The sequence below is a fragment of the Prinia subflava genome, chromosome 15 (genome assembly GCF_021018805.1).
Source record: "Prinia subflava isolate CZ2003 ecotype Zambia chromosome 15, Cam_Psub_1.2, whole genome shotgun sequence".
Lineage (NCBI taxonomy): Eukaryota > Metazoa > Chordata > Aves > Passeriformes > Cisticolidae > Prinia > Prinia subflava.
The window spans coordinates 14,341,047-14,364,502 of record NC_086261.1 but is presented as its reverse complement, the minus strand read 5'-3'; the positions used below and the strand labels follow the sequence as shown (position 1 = coordinate 14,364,502).

Genomic DNA, 23,456 nt, shown 5'->3' with positions numbered 1-23,456 from the left:
TTTTAACTTATTGACTCTGTTAACTGTTTATACAGTAACAGTGATGAAAATACATAAATATCTTGCAGACTCAATCTTGCACAATTCTATGCCAGTCTTAGCTGTGTGGAATGTAGAACAAAAGTATTGCATTTGTAAAACATTACCAGAACAGAGGTAATACTAGATCTTTTATATAAAAGTTCATTTGCTTCTGGTACCAGATTCTTGGTTGCTTCACAGGATGATATTTTGATGGTGTTTTGATTAAATGCTCTTACACACATTTTATACTTTGGCACAGTACAAAACATCATTTGTGATCTTAAAAATGGAAATGAAGTAATTGCTTGACATATTACCTTTTAAAGTGCTGCAGCATCCAATAGTTAGCATTTTTTATGAGCTGCTTTCTCAGATAGCTATATGGTTTACAGTATCCGCATTATCTGTAGTTTGCTGGCTTTTGTTTGAGGCTGGTTTTTTTTGGTTTTTTTTAATTTCCAGTGATTTTGTAAGACTGATTTGCATTATTTTCTTATTTATAAAAGTTTCCAATGAAGCTGTTGCAGGATCAAGGTAAACCTGACCTTATGAAATTGTACATATACAATGCAGAATATGTATGTGTTGTCTTAGACGAGAAATATACATTAATGGCTTTCAGAAATACTGAAAGCATATTTGAGTATTTCTATTCTTTCATTCTGTTGATCATTTCCCCAGTTTTTGTTCGGTAGAGGAGTGTTTTGCATACCACCATGAGACTAGCTTTATTTCAGAGCTGTGCTGTGTGCACAGTACTTGTTTCTGGGAGTGGTGATTGCGAACCTCCCGTTCCATGGGCTCTGCTGCCGTTCCTAAGCTGTGTGATGCCCTCGGGAACTGGCAGTCCATGGCCAGAGCAGCTGACACTGGGCTGAGTGGAGCCACACCTCCTGGTGTGCTGCATGGACACTTTACACACAGTTAAGTAGCAGCATTGTCAGAGCATCTCTCTCTCGTTTCTTGTTTTGTTCAAGTCACTGCAGAACTCAATACAAAGAAGAACCGACCAAGGAGTTTGCAGTCAAGTCCTTCAGACGAGTGGACAGAGTGGTGGACCACCATATTTGAGTCTGTTCTGTCCTAAATCTGCATTAATCTGACATAGGAAATACAAGTATAAAACTAACAGCATGTGCATGCTGCTCTGCTATAAAAATAAGTTTTAAGAGCAGAGACTGTTAATTGTGCTTTACGGACAATGTGGAGTAACTTGCAGAAAGTCCAATTACCACCATGAACCAAGCTACCTGTGGAACTTAAATACACCAAATATCTGCTTCTGCTCTCTGCAAACTATTTTAAGAAGCAGTTAAGCCATCTAAATGCTAAATTTGAGAATCAAGTCCCATTTTACAAGGTCATGATCTTATTGAAATCAATGAGAAATTTATTTTCTGTTTGCGTGATTCTATTCACTTTGTTACAAGATGTTAAGTAAATAATTGCAGATTTGTTTTAGTGGTATCTTACCTCCAAACAACCATCAGTGATCCCTTGTTAGACTTTTAATCAACTTGATTATTAAGGGCACAAGGACAGACTGAGTGGGAGAGTTGATCTTGGAGAAGGTGCATGTTTGTTCTCAGGGGCTGAAATAGGTGACCTGTCAAGGCAAAGCCTCTGTTCTAAAGAAGCTAAAACCCCCAAGGGCCTGCTGTTAGCAGAAGCCTTTCAGACCATTGTATAGCACTAGAAATAAAGGCGATAATTCCCAGCATCAATTCTTGCCTGTAATGTTGAACTGATAAGAATTATGAAAACTCTGGTAATGTTTATTTGTTCAATATTCAGTTTCTGCATTTCTAGCAGGACTCCCAGTCATTTTAGTGTCCAGAGAGACCAGACAGGCTGCTTTTTGTGCTCTTAGCAAACTCAAATATAGTCCACAAAGTAGCATATGTGTTCCATGATATCTCTGGCTTGCAGAAAAATCAAAGTTATCATGTGCATAAATGACAAATGCTTTCCAGAGCCCACTTCCCTTACCCTTATGAGAGAGTGAATTTAACGTGTTAATTTACTATTTATTGTCTTTTGTTGTGTATTTTTCTGTATGAATAAAGTAGACAGAAGAAAATTGGATGATTCAGCTCTGGGTTTCTTTGGACAAAAGTCTTGAATTAAATAGCTGAAGTTCCAGCAATTGTAAAATGTAATTATGTTATTTAGACCTTTTTTCCATCATGATTTTAATCCAACTGAGGGCTGGGCTTAAAAAAAAAAAAATAAAAGAAAAAAAAAAGCTAGTCCTGCCAGTCCTGCACCCCTTTCCTGCCATCAATAAATGCTTGTTTCACCTTCATCTCTTGTACCAGTGCTGCCAAAGCTATATTCTAAGTCACTAAAAGGAAATGATCCAAGCTGGAAATGGATCTGTTATTGCTAGATTCATTTACAACACTCTGGTTCCTTCCTTCAGAGTTCTCTGATGCAGTTATTCTGCTCATAAAAGTGAAGTCTGCATAAAGGAACAGGCAGAAAAAAGAAAGAGGGAGAAGCAAGAGGGATGTTTGGACATCCCCTTTAAAGGTCATGTGGAGCTGTAGTTTTGCATTTGCCATTTGACTCCAGACAGGCTTTTTAATGATAAATTGTTTCATAGGGGATATCTTCTGGCTGGATCAAAAGTCTAGGCCGGTCATGATGAGTTTGTGGTGCTTTGACCCTGAGTAGCTTTAAGATCTCTCTTAAGAGTGAGGCCATTCTGAAATTTTTTTGACGCCCTTCATCCCTGACAATTCCATGCACTCGGCAGGTGTAATTGAAGTAGAGCTGTCAGTAGTGGTGGTCAGGCAGATAGTTGCAACTTCTGCTGTAGAGGTTTTCAGTATTAGTGGGATTTAGACTACATTAGTAAAAAGTTTGTTGATTAAAAAACAGGCAGGCAGCAGTGTTTGTTGTCAATGTCATGAAGCAACTCAGAATAAAATATAAAAAATGTGTGGACTGTCAGCAAAAATGGTTTATTATCTGACCTCCTAATTTGTCTCCCAATAGGATTTTTGCAGGACTTCTGCAAGGTAAAGAGTAACTTTTCCTTTTAATCTTGGTCTCCCTTTGTATATCACTTCCCTATCAGCTTTCTAGGTAAGTGGCTGCTGTTTTCCCCAGCCTGTTTACATAATTACAGATGATTGCTGCTGAGGGCATTACAATTATTTGTGAGATTACACCTGCCCTTTCGTAGCAGATGAAGCATCCTTAAGCGACAGTTTGACTGTGTTGATTGTGTGGAATTAAGGAAGACTTGACCAGCTGGCTCCGGTGTCACTTTGTGCAGTTGCAGACAATGTGACATCGGTGTTAGCAGCTCCCGAGGTGCTTCCTCCTGGGTCTTGTAACTGCACAATCCACTGAAGGAAGAGCTGCTGCTCTGGGCAAGGCAGCTCAATAATTGATACCTGTGGTACTGATCACGTTCCTGGACACCTGAGACAGGCTCTCTGCTTCTGCAGTGGGGATCCTTTGCTTCTCCCCTCCTTGGAAGAAGCAGGCATTTAGCCCCAATGAGTCTCAGCTTGAGAAAGAAATCTATTTTCACTGGTTGACTGAAGAACAAGGCTGGGAGAGTCAAAGAAGTTGTATGTACTCTTTAAGTATGACTTAAGTCTGACCGAGTCTGATACTGTTATCTCGTCACAAGTTGATTTTCAAAGATGATATAGTCTAAATATCTTTACATTAAAGGGGGGAAACTACAAAGAGATGAATTGTTAGGTAAATGCCCTGCCATATCACATTGGCCTGTGAGAGAGATGGGTAGTCAGGAAGAATTTTCTGTGTTGGTGGTTATTCCCTATATATACACTCTCAGGAGCTGGCTCTGAAATTGAGTTGCACGTTCTCTGAATTGATGAATGATGTTCCCAACTGATTATCAAGTATTTCATTACCACTGGTGTTCCTAGTGGTTCCTAGTCTTGGATGCAGGGCAAAATGTCCATAAAATACATACTAGGTAAGAGTGGAGATTAGGGGATTGTTTTTGAATGGGATGGGACTGATTATTGTTTCCTCACAGCACCTGAGAAATTATAACTTTTTCTGTGACTGACATAGAAATGCATGAAATGCAAACTCTTCCACTGCTCATATTGTGGTTCTTTGGTGAAGTGTTTGAATTCTAGTACATTGCAGGTGTTCATGAAGTGAATTAAACCAATGTCAATTCAGGCACATGACAGAGCCATCTAGAATTCAAATGAATGCTTGTATGCTTTTCTCTCTTTTCTCAGCAGGCTCTACTTTTGCATTTTAGTAAGCTATTTCTAGTTCTGTGATAGCACAGGGAGAGCTGAATAGTTTTCTGCTGTTCAGGACAGGGGCTGTCCATTTAACCATGCTCCTAAAATAGAGGAGTTTGCAACATTCAGCAAAGTGATTACAGTGCAAACTGATTGTTAGCAAAAAGGGTTAATAACTAATAAACAACCACATAATTTTATTATTAAACCAGTTGTCTCCTGCAGGGAGATACTTCAAGTTAGAAAACAGTTTTTGTCATCTGTTTGTTGTTTATAGTTTTCCATATTCATCTATTGAATAGTTTTGGCATATACCTTCTTTTTTGGATTTAATTTTGTTTCTGGTCTGGTCATTCCATATTGGAGAAGTATCTCAGCAATCTGTTTTTTTTCCTCCTGAACTATCACATTACCAATATCTTTCTTTTTACTGATAGGCCTGTCCTTGGAATATTTCTGTTATTTTATAGTGTGTATTGCTTTCCAAATCAAAAGCAGATAGCAACCAAACAACATCTTTAATGTTCTTCTGTCAGATCTGAATTTCCTTCCAAAAGGGTGAGAAATAAATCTTTGCAGTTGTTTTCAATGTTTCTCTAGTACAATGACACATTTTGTTTCTTTAACAGGATTGCACGTTCTTCACTCGGAAGGAAATCCTTCGGTAAGTAAATAGTTTTAAATTTCTCCTTCATGATCCATGTGGAAGGGGCTAAATCTTTTTATCTGATTTGTGAGGAAACCAGATAAAGCCACTTACTCTGCAGGAATTAATGAGAATAGGTTTGGATTTAAGATACACTTATAATATATAATTGTCATAAGGTAGTGATTAGTTTAAGGAGAATATCATAAACTTTTTTAGGGCAAGTGACTTGTATGAAAGGGATTTGCTGCTTTTCTGCTCGGAGACACCAGTGAGGGCACATCCTGCAGTCAGTATAGAATCCAGAGGTGTTTCTACGTGTCTGAGGTGAAGTTTTAGGAAGCGGGAATAAAACGGGTTATGACCCCCTGGTTAATTAGCACTTACTGATTTAGCATCTCCCTGTCTCGGTGAAGGGGCAGCCAGGGACTGCTGGGCATTTATTTACACTGCTGGATGCTCTCAGGGGTGATGTGGAGGAAGTGCAGGTCCAGTCCTCTTTTGGCTGAACTCAATTTCTTGTGCAGCTGCCAACTTCAGTGAGATGGTCCAGCAAGGAGCAACCTTAGAAAAATAATAAAAGAAGAAAGCCCTGTCTGACTCACCATGTATTTCCATGGCTGTTAATGGCTGTTGTGTAGGTGGGGATGAAGGGATTAATATGGCAGCTTCAATTTAGTTTGCTATAAACTAAAACTATAAACATGAGATTGCAATTAGTGAAATGGGCTAAGTGTTTTTATCTGTCCCTACAGGGAAAGTAGCCCATCAAAACCCCAAACAACAGCAAATCTATTTTCTGCTGGTTTAGTAAGCTGAATCAGCTCATCTAAGGGATGAGATGAGTGCCAAAGCTGGCATAAGAGCCAGAGGAAGCAAATGCAACTGAAAATGAAGAGGGCATTTCCCTATCAGTAAGGTGTTAGATTGACTTACACACGGTCTTTAGTGTTCAAGGCTTTGGTGTCAGCATCAGCTTCAGTCAACATAGATCACAGAATCACGAGGTTGGAAGAGACCTCCAAGATCATTGAGTCCAACCCAACCCTAACAGCTCAACTAAACCATGTCTTTTTTAAAACACATCCAGGGATGGTGACTCCACCACCTCCCCAGGCAGACCATTCCAATACTTTATCACCCTTTCTGTAAAAAACTTTTTCCTAATACCCAACCTATATTTCCCTTGGCACAGCTTAAGACTGTGCAGGCTGTGGTCAGAGGGGTTGAAGACATGTTTTTTGATTAGTAATTTGAGTGTGGATAATTTGCAAATTACTAGAAAATAGTATAACTTACAAATTTAAAGTGAAGAAAAAATTAACACAAAATGCTGAAAATGGATCTAGGAAAAAGAAAAAGTAAGACTGCAGCAGAGGCAAGTGTGCCTGGTGAAAGAGAAAAATAGAAACCCTAGTTTGTTATTGGTGTTTGATAGCTGTTTATCTCTAGAAAACCTAAATACACTCCTAAGTCTTTGTTAAAGATGGTTAATTTTTGGAAGTGCTGATCAGAGCTATGAGCTTTCAGTCATGGGCCCAGGGCAAGAACATATTAAAGAATGTTGATTATTGTAGACATATTTATGTTATCACTGACTCAAAATATTGTTTAAAATACTCGTAGGTCAGCTGACAAATTTTTAGAGCTGCTACTGGTTGCTTTGGTGGTGGTAGGGCTGTGAAAACATGCTCCAGTTTTCTTATGGAGAATGTGGAAATTTAGACCAATGTGTGTAGCTTTGGGATACAAGATTTCTGCATGGAGAGATGCCAGAACACATTGGTAGACAATCAGTCTCTAAGTGCCTAGAACTTAATACATGCTCAGAGGCAGCCATTGCAGATTGGTTAAAAGCAGATCTTCCTGAGAATGTCTGCTTTTGTGAGTCAGAGAAAAGAAGCAGCTGCAACCTGTGTTTATTTTTACATATTCCAGTTTGTGTTAGTCCTATTCTACTTGTGTAAGTGCTCTGAACTCTTGGTCAAAGTACTCCTGAACATAGAAAATTGGTGAGAATGGTAAGAAACATTGAGGGGAAGAGTTGCAGATGTTATGAAGTACCTTTGTTATTAAGTACCTTTTTCAACAGTACTCAGTATGTTAGAGAAATTACTAGAGTCAAAGTGAGCAAAAGGAAATTCACACACTGAAGTCCTGAGAACTGACAAAAAATTTGCAAGTGCAGAATGCAGTGTATCAAAAAAATGGGCTGGAGGATTAGTTATCTGAGCAAAGGGAACATAATTTTAACAACACCTCCCCCACAATGCTCTTGCAGAAAAGAGAAATGCATTTCTACAATGCATTAGCCTCTACGGTGTTTATAAAATGGCAGAATTCCAGTCAGCAGTACTGTGACCTCAGTAGGAATAGACTGTCCAGTTTTGGGCATCACCATTCAAAAAAGATTTGTTATCCTGGAAAATGTCCTGTAGAGAGAAACAGGAATAAAAAGAAAAAATGATGTGAAGAAAGGTTGAAAAACCACTTTAGTTATAGCAATGAATCTGTTTGTATAACAAGCCTCTCTTGTGATTGTAAATGGGAACAAATGGCAGAGTTGTCTCTCATATTATTTATCTTACTTAGTTTTACAAATCTGATTTTCTGGCAGACAAGCTTTTACTCCAGCAATAATGCTTATGTGCTCACTGGCCATCTGTTTCTGCTTCTCCCTGTAGACTGGTACAGTTTGGCACCCAAACAAGCACTCAAATGCAGGTCTTCTTGGATGTCTGTACTAGCCAAAAAGCACAAAAGTTGTAAATTCAAGTTGTATTACTTGAGAGTGACTTAACCTAGTAAGACAACAGCCTGGGGAATATGGCACTACATGACCAAACTGGGCATCATTTGGGATATCAACAAACCCTTGAACCTCTCCATCTGTTTCGTAGCTTATTCCTGATGGGTGAAAGGTGAGGTGACAGGAGGCCTTCTAGCCAATCTAGCTGAATGTTAGATTTTAAATCTGAAATCTGCCAGAGAATTAAGCAGTGGTTTCCTTCAAGGGTCTGAAAAGCTTCCTTATAAGGGAGCAAATGCAGCAAACTGCTTGGGAGGCAGCTCCCTGTGGAGCAAGCTGCAACACAAATGGAAGGAGGAGTTAGAACACAACTGCTGGTTTTCTTTTGAAGAGTTTGAAGTTTTGTATGCAGAAAGGGGAACTGTCCTATTGTCAGCTTTGGGGGAAAAAACATCAGCCAAAAAAATGAAATCGAGGGGAACTCTATACCCTTGGGAACCTTCCTGAATTTAGGCAAGAAACTACATAAACAAAAAACATATATCCTGAAGCTACTGTTGATCTTGTTAATTATGTTACTCTTCGTGCTGTTAAAAATGTTTCTGTATCCTCTGAATAAAAAAGAAAAAAAATGGGGTTAGGCAGTTCCTGCATTTTTGTACCATAAACATTTCCTGTATTACATTTGAGTCAGCTTCTACCTGTTTTGCTAAGGCTTGTGAGACGAGAGAACCCCAGTCAATGTTGATCTGTATGGAGTCTGTACTGTGTCCAATTTTGGGCTCCCCAGTACAAGAGAAATAAGGAGCTGCTCCAGGGTCTGGCATAAGGGCCATTGAGATGGATAAGGGACTGAGGACTTTCATATGAGGAAAGGCTGAGAGAGCTGAGATCTGGAGGGTATAAAGGAGAGAGAGGCTCGTGCCAGGAAAGGAGCAGTGGGTACAGAGACACAGGAGGTTCTGGCTGAACATAGGGAAATACTTGTGAGGGTGACTGGAACAGGCTGCCCACACTGGCTGTGGAGTCTCCACTTGGATGTGGCAGCCTGCTCCAGGTGTCTTTTCTGGGCAGGAGGTTGGACCAGTTCATCTCAGGAGTTCTTGCAATTTCAGTCACTATGTGATTCTTGGAATCACCAGGAGAAAAGAGGCCTGTGAGCAGGGATTTGAGTGGTGCTTCAAGGAAGGAAAAACATTATAAAGTGTTCTTATCTATACTCACTATGCACCATGTCGTTCTGGGAACAGTAGAGTACACACATTGAAAGTCAGAGCTTTCTTACCGATGATAAGATTTAGAATAAATGTATTATAAATTGTCTGCCAAGAACATTTCTCACAATTTCTTTTTAATTTTACTGCAGATGATTTAGGAAGATATTTATCTAGTACTCTCTTAAATTAATTTGTGCTACTTCATTTTGCATTGCAAAAATGAATAAATACATGCTATCTAAAAACTAGCATCCATCCACTTTTTCTCATCTTATTATGCTGCCTTTTTGTAAATCTGTTTTCTGTGCCCAGTTACTGTATTTTAGTGATACAATGAAAATAACTTCAACTAGAAAGCATAAATGGGACAAGACATATCAATAACAGAATTCCTTCAACTTTCAACTCTTCCTGCTTGTGTTTCTCACTGTTCTTTGTTCTTTATCTATTTGCCAAACTGTGGCAATTTAGTGAGTCATGGTTTCAGTTTCTGTCTGAATTTTCTTGTATCAAGTTTCCTGTCATTTTGGTTTCAGCTTCACATGGTAGACCCCCTTCTCTGACAGACTGTTCTAACCTCTTGCAAGCAATGATTCACTGAGGAATTGGTGCAGCACAGAGATTTATGCCTCTGTTACCATGTGTAGCATTTAACATTTATAGTTGCAAAAACAGTTTGTGCATGTATGGCATAAATCTGAGACCCTGCAAGTACTTTCTTTATCAGTTGCTGACAGCACCAAGGGCCCCTTCTTCCTCAGTTTCTCAGCCCCAGATTAAAGAACCTCCTTCTCTTTGAGCTCTTTGAGCTATAGCAGCTTTTTCTCCCTGTGTGGCAGACCTGTAGATTTTTTGTCTTTCTGGCCCTGTTCCCTAGCTGTCCATTAAAAGACTGCAGGACAAGAGAGCATGTGCAGTTCACTGATTTGCATCAGTACAGGGCTTCTGTAGCAAGGGTTGTAAATCATTTCCGATCAGTGCATTCTGTCCTGCATTCTGTGTAATCCCATCTTCAGTGCTGCTGCTTCTTTTACTTCCAGCCATCCCAGATGCTTGGAAGGGCTGATTGCTAAGACCTTGCTCTTTCCAGGGCTTTATGTTGATTGTCAGTTCTCCTGCTGGTCTCTGGAGTGGTGAATTCTTCTCTGTGTATTACACAAAGTCATTCTCCAGCTGTTCCATTCAGCACTGGCATCTGGACAGGAGCCTATAGCTCTGATTGTGGTGAAAACCAAAAGTGCAACTGAACAGCAGCTGTGCACTTCTGGTCCTGTGGCTGGCACTGGTTGTTCCATCATGTACAAACAGTGTGTGCTCAGGTGATGCCACAGCTCCTGTGAACCTCTGGTGGGACTGTCCATCAGCACTCACTGCCTGCTTCCATTGCTCTACTTAAGCCATTTACTATTTTTTTCTGAACATGCAGAACAATCTAGAATTTACTCTTTGAGGTGGTCTTAAGTGTAATGTACAAGTCTTTGAATGCATCCCTTTTATGTAGGAATAAATAGGAGATATATATTGCTCTGAATAAAAATGTATTCCCTTACAGCATAAATCAAGTGACTGTTGCTATGGGACCCAAACTGGGGAGATGTTTATTCATTTCTAAAGGCTACTTGAAAGCCTCTACTTATTTCTAATCAGAGAGCCATTGCAAGTTTCTGTGTTTTGTTTTCAGCACTCCTTCAGTGCAGAGTTCCTGTTAAAAAGGCAGCTCAGCCAGCTGTAATGTATTGTCACTACATTTAATGGTGGAGATGAATATACATCAGGCCAAGGAAGAGCTGCTCTGTATTTTAACACATGCACTGGTGACCTTGGGTACAGTCTGACTCCCTCCCAAAGCTCAGTAGTGAATTTAAATGGTCACTGCAGGGTGTAAGCTTAGGAATCTCTTTTTTCAAATCTATTCAGGTATAGCTGGAGGCTCTGTTTTAAGTTTGGAGACATCCCAAACTGTGTCCAGCAAATACCCACAGCATCACCCTTGCTGACTCTAGGATGTTTCAGCCTTGAGAAATAGGAACAGACTCTGACCTACGTTTTTTGCCATGTAAAAGACCTGAAGTGGTAGAATGAATGTTGTAATCAATCAAAAGTAGGCTGTGGGGACAAAACTGTTGTATTTTTCTGAATACAGCATTTTTGGTTTTCACTGGCTGATGGGCAGCTGAGTTGATTTTAAAACTACTGCTGTCTACAAGGGTAAGTTTTGTTCTGCCTTTACTTTATTGATTAATTTAATAGAAAAATTAAATCCACATTTTCTTCCACTGCTGTCACAACTGCTTCAGTAACCTCTAGGAACTGACTGTGAAAAATTCTATGTTTTCAAACACATCATTTTCCTGAACCTCACTGCATATTCTTAAGTATTATTGCTTATACAAGGGACATGAGTAGCTGGTGGGCTTCAAATTTCTGCAAGGGCAGATCAGCAGTCTGGGTTTAGCCTGGATTAAAATGGTACAGAATCACAGCCTTAATCCTTGAATGTTGTACATGAAGCATAAGCATATACCAGTACCTGTGGGGACAGAGCATCATTGGTTAATGGAATCTGCCATTAGATTTATCACCACATTCCCTCCCACTCTCATTTGTGGCAGGGAAGATCTTGGGGTTGCTTTTCCCTGAGATTCACCTCAGAGTTGCTGTTCCCTGAGGTATGTGGGGTTTTTGAGCTTTTCTTGCCTGAAAGGTCCAGTGCCAGAGCCAGAGAAGACAAACTGAGTCTGCCAGTCTGTGCCTCCAAGGTTGTTTATCCTTTCATTATCTCTCAGTCCTTTCCCAGCTCTGCAGGGCATCCCCAGCAGAGCAGGACACGCGGCAGGACTGGGCAGATCAGAGGGTCCCAGACTTTATGTACCACCGTCCACAACGAACTTTGTATTTACAAAACCTTACCAGAACTTACTACCTATGTTAACATGTCATTTCTACTCTAAACCAATCCTTGTGATCCAACTCAGCAGAAAATCGGGGATGAGAACAAGAACAAGGAGGACAGGACCACTCCCCAATTCCTCCATCTTGCCTCTTCAAACCCATATACTAGAAATCCTAGATGCTACATTTACACTCTGTGATTAACTAACTACTGCTTATTTCAAATTCTCTCAGCTTGTGATTCTTCATACAATGTGGGCATTCACTCCCGTGGACAGGGATCAAAAGCAGTGTCCTCCTGGGCTCTGTGTGAGGCTGCCTGAGCCCCTTGTACAGATCCCAGACCCCCGGTCTGGTCTCCAAACCCTCCAGGGCGGCCAGAGGGATGTCCTGGACTCTGACAGGAAGACACTGATTTTTCACTTCCTACTTCCATGCAAAGTAAATAAGAAATCCTGCTGACAAAGAGAGCACATCCAGGAATAGGAAAATGCTTCATGCATCCAGAAGAATCTTATAAAGGAAATACAGCCGCAGGATCTGTAGTAGTTACAGCTGCAATGACAGTGAGGCTGGTCTCAGGCTTCTGAATATACATGATGGTCTCTGTATGATAATGGCAGCTTTTCCAAATCTGTGTGTTCAGACAGCACTGCAAAACCTTACATTGCCTCCCTGACAAGACATAAATGTTTCTGTCTAAGGACAGAAAAAGAGGTCTTAGGTTGTTTTCAAACATGCTTCTTGTGAAGGGCATGCTGAGTAAAAGGACAAAAAGCCTTTCCTCTAGGTGACAACTGCTCTGATGTGTTCAGAAGTCATCTGAAGAGCCTTCTGCTTCTCCTAAACAGGAGAAATATCAGAGCCTTTACTAGAGCTTTGTTTCTTCTCTATTTGCAGTTAGGAATGAATGTTACTGAGAGATGTGAGAGAACAGTCAGTAATGAGAGCAGCATTTGGGAAGTGATTGCTGAGTCTGACTCACAGGATTTGTCATAGTGCACAATAAGGTATGGTGAAGTATTGCATACAGGCAGGAGGATTATGGGTGTAAATAATCCTGATGCCTACTGCGCTTTACATTGTGTTACAGAGTAATTGATCAGACATGTATTGTTTCCTTGTCAAAAAGTAAGGACTCACCCAGTAACACAAGTTATTCAACTCAACAGGAGTTTTGGTGGAATTCCTGCAAAAAGGACTGTGTTCCTTATGACAGGTGGTTTTCTTGGCATCCTGTTAAGAGGCTGAAGCAAGGCTGTTATTTTTTCTACAAAATCTAGCATTTAATACTAGCAATCCTGTTTATTATAAAACAGTACCTAGTGTCCCTGAAGAACCTTCCAGCATCAAGATCTTACAGAAGTAAAAGTTGTTATATCATTATTGTATTTGGGATGGCTGAAATAATATGACTCCAAATCTTCTTGAAGGGCATATAGCAAGCTTTGTTAAAAAGCACCCCCTTTTTATACACTGTTCTGATACCACTGGACATGACTGGTTATTCAAACCAACACCTCTTCATAAACATCTTTGCAGGTAAACAAGTTAGAAAAACAGCAGATGCAAAGATTAGAAATTGTTTAAAATGTCTTCTCACAGCTCCCCCCAGAGCAAATGCCTGGGAAAGTTTATATGACTTTGTCTTCTGACCAGGCTTTCGGCATCCACAGTGTTACTGTCTTTTGTGGTTGGTTGGGGTTTTTTGTTTTTCATTTTGAAGGATAATGGAGTAAGTGCAACATACTGTATGTTGGGCATAGGGAAATCTTATGGCACTTTTCACCACCATAAATGCTAATCATGCCATGTGATAACGCTATTACAAATAGAGTTGCTGGATCCTTGCAGATAAAAGCATGTGGAAGATGTATTTTATTGCGGTAATTTAGTTTGAAGCCGTTAGATCAGAGCCACTTCCTACAGGCTCATTTGGATGCTTTAGTGTGAAACCCACTCAGGCAGAAAGCTCTTACATCCACAGATCTTTGACCGGTTTGGTAAATTAATGGCAGAGTTAGCTGGGAGGAAAACAGGATACTAGAGCTGCCATCAAATCTGCAGTTAGTTACCTGCATGTTTCTGTGTCCAGCACCTGCCTTCCAGACAATTCTGGCAAAGTCTAGAGTTGGGAGCCATATCCTTCTTTCAGCTGCCAAAGAATATGGCTGAAATTCAGTATAAATAGACTGCAGTTTCTGTGGACAAGATAGTGAATTCTGTCAGCAAGAAGTGACAGGTTTACTTTGCACTGATATTGCTTGTTATAAAGAGATAAGTCTACTATTAAAGTACTGAAGGAAATCTTGGCAGTTAAAATAAGCAGGGATTGTCAGCTCCTGAATTTCCAAGTGTTATCCACAATGGTCAAGTTTTGCTTGATGCTTAATGAGGGCTCAATTTTCTTGGAAGACTAGAACACCATTTCAGTATTCTAATATTTCAAAAAGTAGGTAACCTGTAGATGGATATTGGACTTGAAAGATGTACTTTCAAGTTTTTAAGTGCTTTTAAGCTGCTTTTTCTGTTGTATTTAGAAGCATCTTTTTAACTGCTATTTACGATAGAGAAATCAGTTGCTAGAGAGGGAGATGGCTATTGTATCTTGAATTACACAGTATTTATGAAATGTCAGGGTGAGCTGTGGTGACCAGCTGAAATGTGCTGAGATCAGTGGATATCCAGTTTCTGGTATGGCACAAAATGCTGTTGTGCAGGATGAAGACATCAGTTTCCTACAATGGAGAAAAGATGTGTTTCTGTGTTTCATTTCATGTGTTCTTTGGGGCATATCATAATCGTAAGCAAAGAGATGCCTGTAGATGATTTTCTCCTAGTTTTTGAGTTTATTTACACACAGGGATCTGAAGTAGTTCAGTTGGGTGTGGGGCTGGCTGCAGGGCTGCTGCAGCAAAAGCTGAGGAAGTGAAGGGGTTGCTGAGGCATTGCTTCCTGTATTGCTGCTTTGTTTATGATCTATTGTTAAAAAAAAGGTAATCTCTATATGTAGTTGTTAGTATCCCTAGTGAGTAGGCAGGATTTTTCATTAAAAGGAAAATAAGTCACAAAATACAGCTTTATAATGTGTACAAGTAGTACATGTGCCCTACTGAGCCATCAGAATGCACTGTATTAATACACAGGACATGACAAAGGGACCACTTTCTGTCCTAAGCAGTTTATGAATTAGGTGTAAGACTAAGCTTCCACATATGATAGGAATTGCATTTCACAGTATGTGCCTTGGTTCAGCCCTTGTGAGCACATACCTGGCAGTGCCTAAATCTTACATACACACAGTGTGAAACCCTGCTCAGTTACATGAGAAACATGTGGCTGTTGGTAGCAGTTATGCTGGATACTGCATCAAAGTCCTCTTTTTTTCAGAAAAATGGGAATTTTGTGGGCTCAGACTTGTGAATTGAAACCAATGATTATAGCTGCCAGACAAACTTGTATCTGATTACTGTCTGAATGGAATTGGTTATTTAAAATTGGTTATTGGCTGTTTGTTTCTGCTTGTTTACAGGTTGCACGGCCGGTACTATGAAATGGCACCAAACGTTGTGCCTATGGACTATACAAAGGACCCAGATGTTAAACTACCTATGCAGCTTATAATAAACATGCCTGAGCTAAAGGTATCACTTCTGACTGCTTGCAAACTGTATCTGAACTTCTGTAGCTCATCTGCCAGACTTTCTGCCAAGATTGATATCCAGAAGCGCTGTGGCAAGCTGAGGTCTTCCCCTTCCTGTCATTATTCAAGGGCAAAACCAGCCACAGAAACTGGAACATGTTTAGGTGAATCTCTTTCTTGAAGAGATAGTTGGGGTAGATGTTAAAGGAAATGAATAGGAAATAAAATTAAATTTAGCAATCTTTGCCTTTTGTGTCTATCCCCCACAGAAGCCATGTCCCCACAGGGATCTATCTCTGTGTGAGGAGCTGGTTAGAAACCTGAAGTTCTTATGAGGTCTGTTCATAGGAAATTTGCTAGCAATGTGCAGAATATTTCTAATAAAAAGTAAAGGTCTTCCCCTTTTTTCTCAGCTACCTGTTCACAATAAGTATTCTTTTTATTAATTTTTCATTTTCATGGGGAAATTACATGCTAGGAAGTGGAGAAACAGTCCAAATAACTGCAAATAAGAGAAGCAGTAGATATAAGGCAATCAGTGCAAAAAAATTGAGACAGTGTTTGTTTTTGTTCTCAGTTCAACAGCTTAATAATTTATGGTGTTAACAGGACAAATGAGGACTTTTAGCATTTATTTTTTAGACAGTTCCTTGAATTATGTTGTATTTTGTCACATGGTCTATTTTTTGTGTATGTTAGTCAATTGATGTCTATAAATTACTGTAATGTGGAAACAATTATGTGTTCAATCTGATAGTTGCATGAAGCATTATTAAGCTTTTTAAGAACATTACAATAAGAACCTTGTAATTGATGGCTTTCCACTTAATTTTAATGATCTAGAAATTCTTCCTTAGTGTTGTATTTTTATTCAAATATCTGATATTTTACAAGCAGAAGCGACGCTTTAGAAATTCAGTTGTGGAGGACGCTAAGTCAACATGAAGTGAAAAACATTTGAATTAGATTTCAAGCTGAAGTTCACAGAACTCTTTGTTCCTTTAATACCAAACATACTTGCTGTATGTTTGATTCTGGAATAATATAGTTTCTTGAAAAAAAGCACGTTTTGTTAATTTGTGTGTGTTGAAAAATGTTCGACCAGCATTTCATTTAAATGGAAACATTAAACACATACAAGTGTTTAATTCAATAGGAAACCTTGGGAAAATTTTTGTCCTTTAGTTATACTTCAGACTCTGATTTAGTAGATGTCTATGGACAGCTTGGGTTTCTGAAGAAGCTGAGAAATAATTTATAATTCTTTTTCACAGTAAGCATGGGCTTCTTCAGCAAAATATGTTTATGCTTTTTCTAATAGCATCAGTATTCCTTAGGGTTTATGTTATCATCTCTGAGATCTTGATAGCACAGCATGAAATCCTTTGGCACCGTTCTTTGACTCCTCAGAGTTTAACTGCCAGACAGCTGAGAGTTGCTTTGTGACAAATCAAGGCTAAGCTTGGAAAAGAAAGTGAGAAATTACGATCACACAGAGTATTTTTGGCTTCAGTGACAGAAGATTGAACTCTTAAGGAGTAGCTCATTCTATGAGAACTTTCAAGATGGAAAGCCTGATACTTAAGCTGACATACAAACCAGAAATTTTATGCAGGATCATATCTCTATTGAGATACAGGAGCATATCTTGCTAGCTTAGCAAACTTAGGTGGTAACAATAGACTTCCTAAGAGGCTTCCATGTATGAGGTGGATCATAATCTATCTTCTGGCACCACAAGTCTATGAGGCTTTCTGCTTTAGAAGATGTCTCCAGGTAATGGAACTTGACTTTATGATAGTAACAGTACAAACTCAGTGCTGAATTTTATACAAATTCTCTCTCAGGTCTCGTAAGTCTGTGGAAGAACCTTAGAAATATTGATGTCAAACCACTCATTTTATTTCAGGAGTTCTAGGAGCTCACAGAGAACAGTGCTTTCAATAGCTACTGAGCTTGTTTCCACTAACATCCTAGTAAGAGGAGACTAGGTCTTACTCCATAACTCTTTGAAAGCATTGACATTAAAAGATCTTAAAATTCCTGGGATCTTTGTTATAAACTGGGGTCCATCTTGGTCATGAAGCATCTTGTGGGCACCTGTGCAGACAGGGGTGAGGGGGAGAGTCTTTACTCAAGAATTTATTTTTGAAGCTACCTACGTACTCACTTCAGCACATACGCTAAGAAAAAATATCTTAAACCTTTGCAACTTGACCAGACTGCCTAACAAATCATTATGGTGTTTTCTTTCTTCAGTAACTTTTCATCAAGGTGAAGACAAAGACAACATTTACATCTTAAAATAGAAATAAATGATCTAAATGTCTACTGAATTCTAATAAAGTTAGTACTAATTTCAATGCACCTGGCTTTTTTCATATACACATTACATTCCTAGTTACTGGCAATGTTGAGCTCAATAGCAGTGCAGGTTCTGACAAATGGATAGAATCAATAATGCACTTTTCTAAATTAGATTCTGCTAATATAAAGAAAGATCTTTACCTCATGCATTAATGTTTTGAGCCAGGTTTTTCTGCTTGAAGGAAAAAAATGCTGATGGTAATTCACTTTAATTGGTAATGAATTATTCACTCATTTCTGATTCTTAAAAGTTGAAAGTTGGGACAAGAAATAAATATATAAAGAAGGGAAAGGTACTTTAAGTTGATTAGGTCTACCATTACACTGAATTTAACAGAGCTACTTTACTCCATCCATTTCATTGCAGTCTCTGTTCTCTAATTTTCACAGTCTTGGTAACACAGGCACCAGTCTAATAAATTAACTTTGGGGTATTTAGACACCTGTGAGATTGCAGTAATTAATACTGCAAAACTGTAGCCATAATATGGACTGCTCTGTGTGGATTTCAGTCCCATTATCGCTGTCATTGCCACAGAGCTGCAGATGGGAATGTAGCGTGGTGCCAGAGACCCCTGTGGCTGGCAGCAGTGGTGAGTGTCCATTCCCACATCCCAGTTTGCCTCTTTCCCAGACTGTGGGCTCTCTGTGGGCTCTGCAGTGCACAGCAATCCTTCTCTGCAGTGCTCGGCAGCAAAGGGCTGCTGGAGGGGAACCAGTTTTGTTTCACTCACTTTACAGTCTGTTGCTTCCTCCATTTTGGCTCACACGGGAACTTCATTGATCCTTGCAGGCCTTGTCATAAGCTGCACTGGGAGGGAGGGAGTTCATAAATCCACTGCTGAAACCGTATGGGCAGCAGGAGCAGGAATAAGCCAGGAGCCAGGAAGGACACACAGGGAACACTGACTCCATTGCACATTTCAGAACCAATGTTAGCAGCCTATTTGTACTAAGTATAAAACATGAATGCAATCAATTTGCTTCAAAATAAAAATACTTTCCACAGTGTTAATAGGACAAGGTCTTAGTGATTTCAGTGAGTCTTCAGGTTCAAAGCTTTGGGTGTGATGAGCAATGACACCTGAGAGAGCAGGGTGATATTCCCAAGCCCTGCTCTGGCCAGTCTTTGTCTCTAGCTTATCTCAACATCCTTGCTGCATTCTGTTAGTTGTTTCTAGTTATGTTGGGATGTTTACTCCCTTCAGACCACTCTCCTTGCTTCTCTGGAGCCTCTTTATCTGAGCATCTCTGCTTTGTGTGCTCCAAGTGTCACAAGCAGGGCTGTTTTCTCTGCATCAAACCCCAGGCCTGCACATCTGTGATGCCCTGCAGCATTGTCTGTGCACTTCCCTGGCACAGTTTGGGTCAGTTCTTGTCACAATGCCTTATCTTCCCATGAGTTGCTGGTAGGTTCTGTAATATTTAAGCAATTCTATGTACAGCCTGAATCTTTGGTTTTTTGGCTGTTGTTACTTCAGTAAAGAGTCATTGCTGAACTTACACTTCTGCTTTCTGACAGAACAAAATGGTATTTTCTATTAAGACATAAACTTTTCAATTTAGCTCTATCTTAGCCTTGGTTTCTGCAGGAATTTCTTAAACAGTACCCTGCAGGCACCATAGAGAAGTTTGATGACATTAATATAATCATAGACACATAAAACCCAAGTTATTGATTTTGAGGAAGAAGAAAATTAAGGAAAAAACCCTGCAAAGAAACTCAATTTTTTCTGCTCCAGGGACAATTTGCTGTTGCACTCAATATTCTTCCCTTCTTAAGCACCAGTCTTTCCTATGGAGCTTTGGTAATGAACAATTTAGCCACTTTTATATTAATGTTTGTCTGTTGGCAATTTTTTTCTGGTTTTTTTTTTCCTTTCCTCTTTTGGAATTACTCCTGAAATTTGAGAAAGGTTGGTTTTTACTGTTGCTGAAAAAGTTCTGATTAAAGCATCCAAAAGGATTCTGACTTGCAATAGTCTGCAAAACAGACAGCTTTATGCTTTTAAATATATTCTCTAAAGTCAGTGGGGACTTATGTTCAGATACAAAAGGGAAAATCATCATTGTGTTTCTCTGGATGTGAAAATTAAGCAGCATTTTGTAATGACTCTCTGGTATCTCCAACTTAATTGTCTTGACCTGTCTTTGAACTTCACTTGCAACCTCTTATTTCCAAAATGCAGTCAGCTTGTGGGAATGGGATTGGATGCTTGAAATTAGTTCCTCAAGCTGCAAAACAGATCAGGCAAAAAGCCACCAGAGTGCTTTCCTAGAGTCTGGGGTGGAAACTGGAGAACAGGGGAATATAACAGGTGATTTAGCTGCAATGCCAGGAATAAACCCTCTAACAGTTTATTAGAAAACTAGTGGTTGTGTTTTGTTGTAAGCTGTTATAGGTATGTATGTTGGAATAGATGCTGTGTGAGATTTAAAAATGCATAGAAACACAATTATCTGAGTAAAAGGAGTGTTCTATACAAAGATGGATTGCACATTTAGGATTCTCTCAGCCACCACAGCAACAACATCTATCTGCGAGACAGCAGTTGCTTTTCAGTTGTAGCAATTCTTTATTGTTTCTGTCTCCTCTCTCATTTTTATCATGAGAGTACAGAAAAAGCTTTTTAAGACAAGTGTAACTTTCTAGTTTTAAAAGGAATCTTTTTTCAACAATTAGTGCTTATGGGAAAGCAATCTAGGAAAGAACAATATAATTTTCCCCTTTACTCCCTTCCCCCATGGCTCTTCCTTTAAATATAATGGAACCCTAATCTGTGCTCTTTAGAGTAGAGGTAATGAAATTACAGAAAGGATGTGAAAAGTATCTGTGAAGGTAAGCTAATACTTTCCATTGTGTAAGCCACAGATATACTGTCTGAAGACACATAATATGAGAAAGTTAAGGGAAAGAAATCAATATGAGGAAAGATTTTATTTTTCATTTTGGTCTTAGAGATCCATTTGGCAAAGAGTTACTTAAGAAGTATGCTTAGGTTCATTTAATTCATTCTTAATTCATCTGTATTTTCAAGACCTCTGACATGCCAAATAAATAACTCATCTTATACAACTGCAAGATGCTTATTGAGTCAGTGAGATCCTGCCTCAGCCTTTCTAAGGCACAAAGTCCCGGGCTTGATATTCGCTGCTGATAGGGATATTTGCATCTGTGTGCTCCTGGTTTGTTACCCAATGCTGCCTCTAAGATGTCAGTTTACTACTGTTACCATGACACTTACTTCTGATCAGGTTTGTTCCAAATAAAGCTATATAGCATTTTAGACATGAAAAATAAATTTCTAATAGGTTTTGATGTCCATTCTGATGTTTGGCATTCTCAAATATTAAACATGTAACACACCATTTTTTTGTATGCTTTTAGGAAGAAAGTGGGCCTTTTCATATATTTCAGCCCAAATGAATCTTTGGCTTATTTATAAACTGGCAGTTTTAAAACAATAGAACCAATTGTTCTTCCCTGCATGTGTGTGTGTACATATCCCACAAACAGGTATACGTGTATAGCCACAGGTAAATCCTACAGGTAGGTGAATGTGTATTCTACAAAAATTCCAGGTACATTTCCAGGCATTTAAGTGAGGTACTTTAACCTAAGCAGTTCCCTGCACACCTGCTGTACCTACATATCATTCAGGAGACGTGAGTGATCACTACATATCCTTTTACAGTGAGGTTCTCTCAGCCATCTGCCTGGGTCTGGGGTGTTATTTTTCATTCTCAGGCTCTGGAGAGATGTGACCCTGCTGCATTTTGAGGCTGCTTTTTATTTTCAAGAATCTCTCTTTTCTATTCTATACTATTTAATTTGGTTTTATCTGGTCTGGTTTTGTCTTCATCTGAACAGTGAACTTGTTAATCTCCTATCTTTTGAAATCTGTAGGCCTGTTCCCTATTGTGGATTCCTTCAGTCATCAAACCCTGCAGGAGAATTTGTATTTAGTATTGACTACTGTACTGGGTCATTTGAGCCTAAGGCTCTGTGGTCCCTACTTCACCTGTCCATAAAAACAGCCTTGTTCCTGGCCATTACTTTTTTAGTTTCCACTATTGTGCCAAATATGTATTCTATACATACTTTTGTTCTATATGGGAATTATCAAGAAAGAATTCAAGTATTCAACTGAAAAATAACATTTTCTAGTCATTTGTCTCTCAAATATAGCTATTTTTTAAAATTTCATTTTAAATAATTGGATGGCTTATGAATACCTGTTAGGTAATTAAATTTACAGGAAAAAAATTAAATGGATATATGAATGAACTTCTGAGCTTTCACAGTACTGCTTTTTTAAAAGCCAAACAAAATGCTGCATGCATATTAAAAATAGTGAACCTGATATGTCACTACCACAGCTGCATAAATTGATGGATCAGTATGTTAATCAGTGTCTTGGCTTAAGAAAAGATCTGTAGCACAGCTTTAATGAGAGGCTACTCACAGCCCAAGTGATGTTTGTGTTCTGTTCATATTCAATGGAATTGAATTGATTTTCCAAGTTTTATCAATACAGCTACAGATTAGTGTTGGGATTTTGTATAGCTCTGAGACAGATGACAGGTTTTTACTGTAAAAAACATTTGTTTTGGATTTCAGAGTAATAAAGCAGCTTTTCTTATGTTTGCTTGTGTGTTTATGGTGTTAGAATATTGTCTTATTCTAAGATGCTAGAATGATTTCAGGATCATCTCCTGTGGAGATTAAATTTCATTTAAATCTCTGAAATTTTTCATCAGTCCAACCACAGGTTGGACATTGACATGTATCAGTGAAAATAAAAGGGCAGAAGTGGTACAATGCAGCAGCAAGGGCTGCTGAAACTTCCTGCTAAAGCATACAAATGTAAGTTTTTTGATGCATTTTTGGGAAAAAAAAAAAAAAGAAAAAATTGTCTTCAAAGAGCTAACCATGCAATTAAATATTTATTATCAGGGAGTCTGCAGGTTTTTTCATTTTCCAAATACCAGTCTGTTTGTGTCTTTCACAGGAGAATCCCTTCAAAGAAAGGATTGTGGAGTCTTTCTCAGAAGATGGAGAGGGAAGCCTGAGCTTCAATGACTTTGTGGATATGTTCTCCGTGCTCAGTGAAATGGCTCCCCGGGAGCTGAAAGCAATCTATGCCTTTAAGATCTATGGTACTGTGTGGAGGGGCCCTGGTGTGCTTTTTGTGTTTGGAGTAAATAAGTGGGACACTTGGTGATCTTTGGTTCTTCTATTGTTTAGATTTTAACACAGATAACTTCATTTGTAAAGCAGACTTGGAAAAAACCCTCAATAAGCTGACCCGGGAAGAGCTGACAGCAGAGGAAATCACTCTGGTTTGTGAGAAAGTGATAGAAGAAGCTGACATGGATGGTGATGGGAAATTAGGATTTGCAGATTTTGAAAACATGATTTCCAAGGCACCGGACTTTCTCAGGTATTATTTTAAGAAAAAGAGAGTCTCTTTTTTAAAATACTTGCAGGTATTTTTTTAGGGTATCACTGTGCAGTCTAATAGAGGAATTATCAGACATAAGTATTTTACTAGAGAACTGGCTAGGTGATGACTTCTTACCTAACTCAGTTTACTTTTCTAGGGCGTATTCCAGTTCTCTCTTAACTTAAGACCAAAAGCTCAATGACTTTTAATTACCACCTTTCCTG

At 39.0% G+C, this 23,456-nt stretch overlaps 1 protein-coding gene across 4 annotated transcripts in view; it reads left to right on the top strand.

Moving 5' to 3' along the window:
- Positions 1-23,456, top strand: part of CIB2 (calcium and integrin binding family member 2) — a 42,067-nt gene that overhangs the window by 11,764 nt on the left and 6,847 nt on the right. For 3 of the 4 annotated variants that reach the window (XM_063412330.1, XM_063412332.1, XM_063412329.1), the window contains exons 2-5: positions 4,901-4,935; positions 15,308-15,419; positions 22,798-22,945; positions 23,034-23,229. In XM_063412330.1, coding sequence (XP_063268400.1) covers positions 4,901-4,935; positions 15,308-15,419; positions 22,798-22,945; positions 23,034-23,229 — 491 coding nt within the window. The remainder of the gene's footprint in view (positions 1-4,900; positions 4,936-15,307; positions 15,420-22,797; positions 22,946-23,033; positions 23,230-23,456) is intronic. The other variant, XM_063412331.1, reaches the window with a different exon arrangement.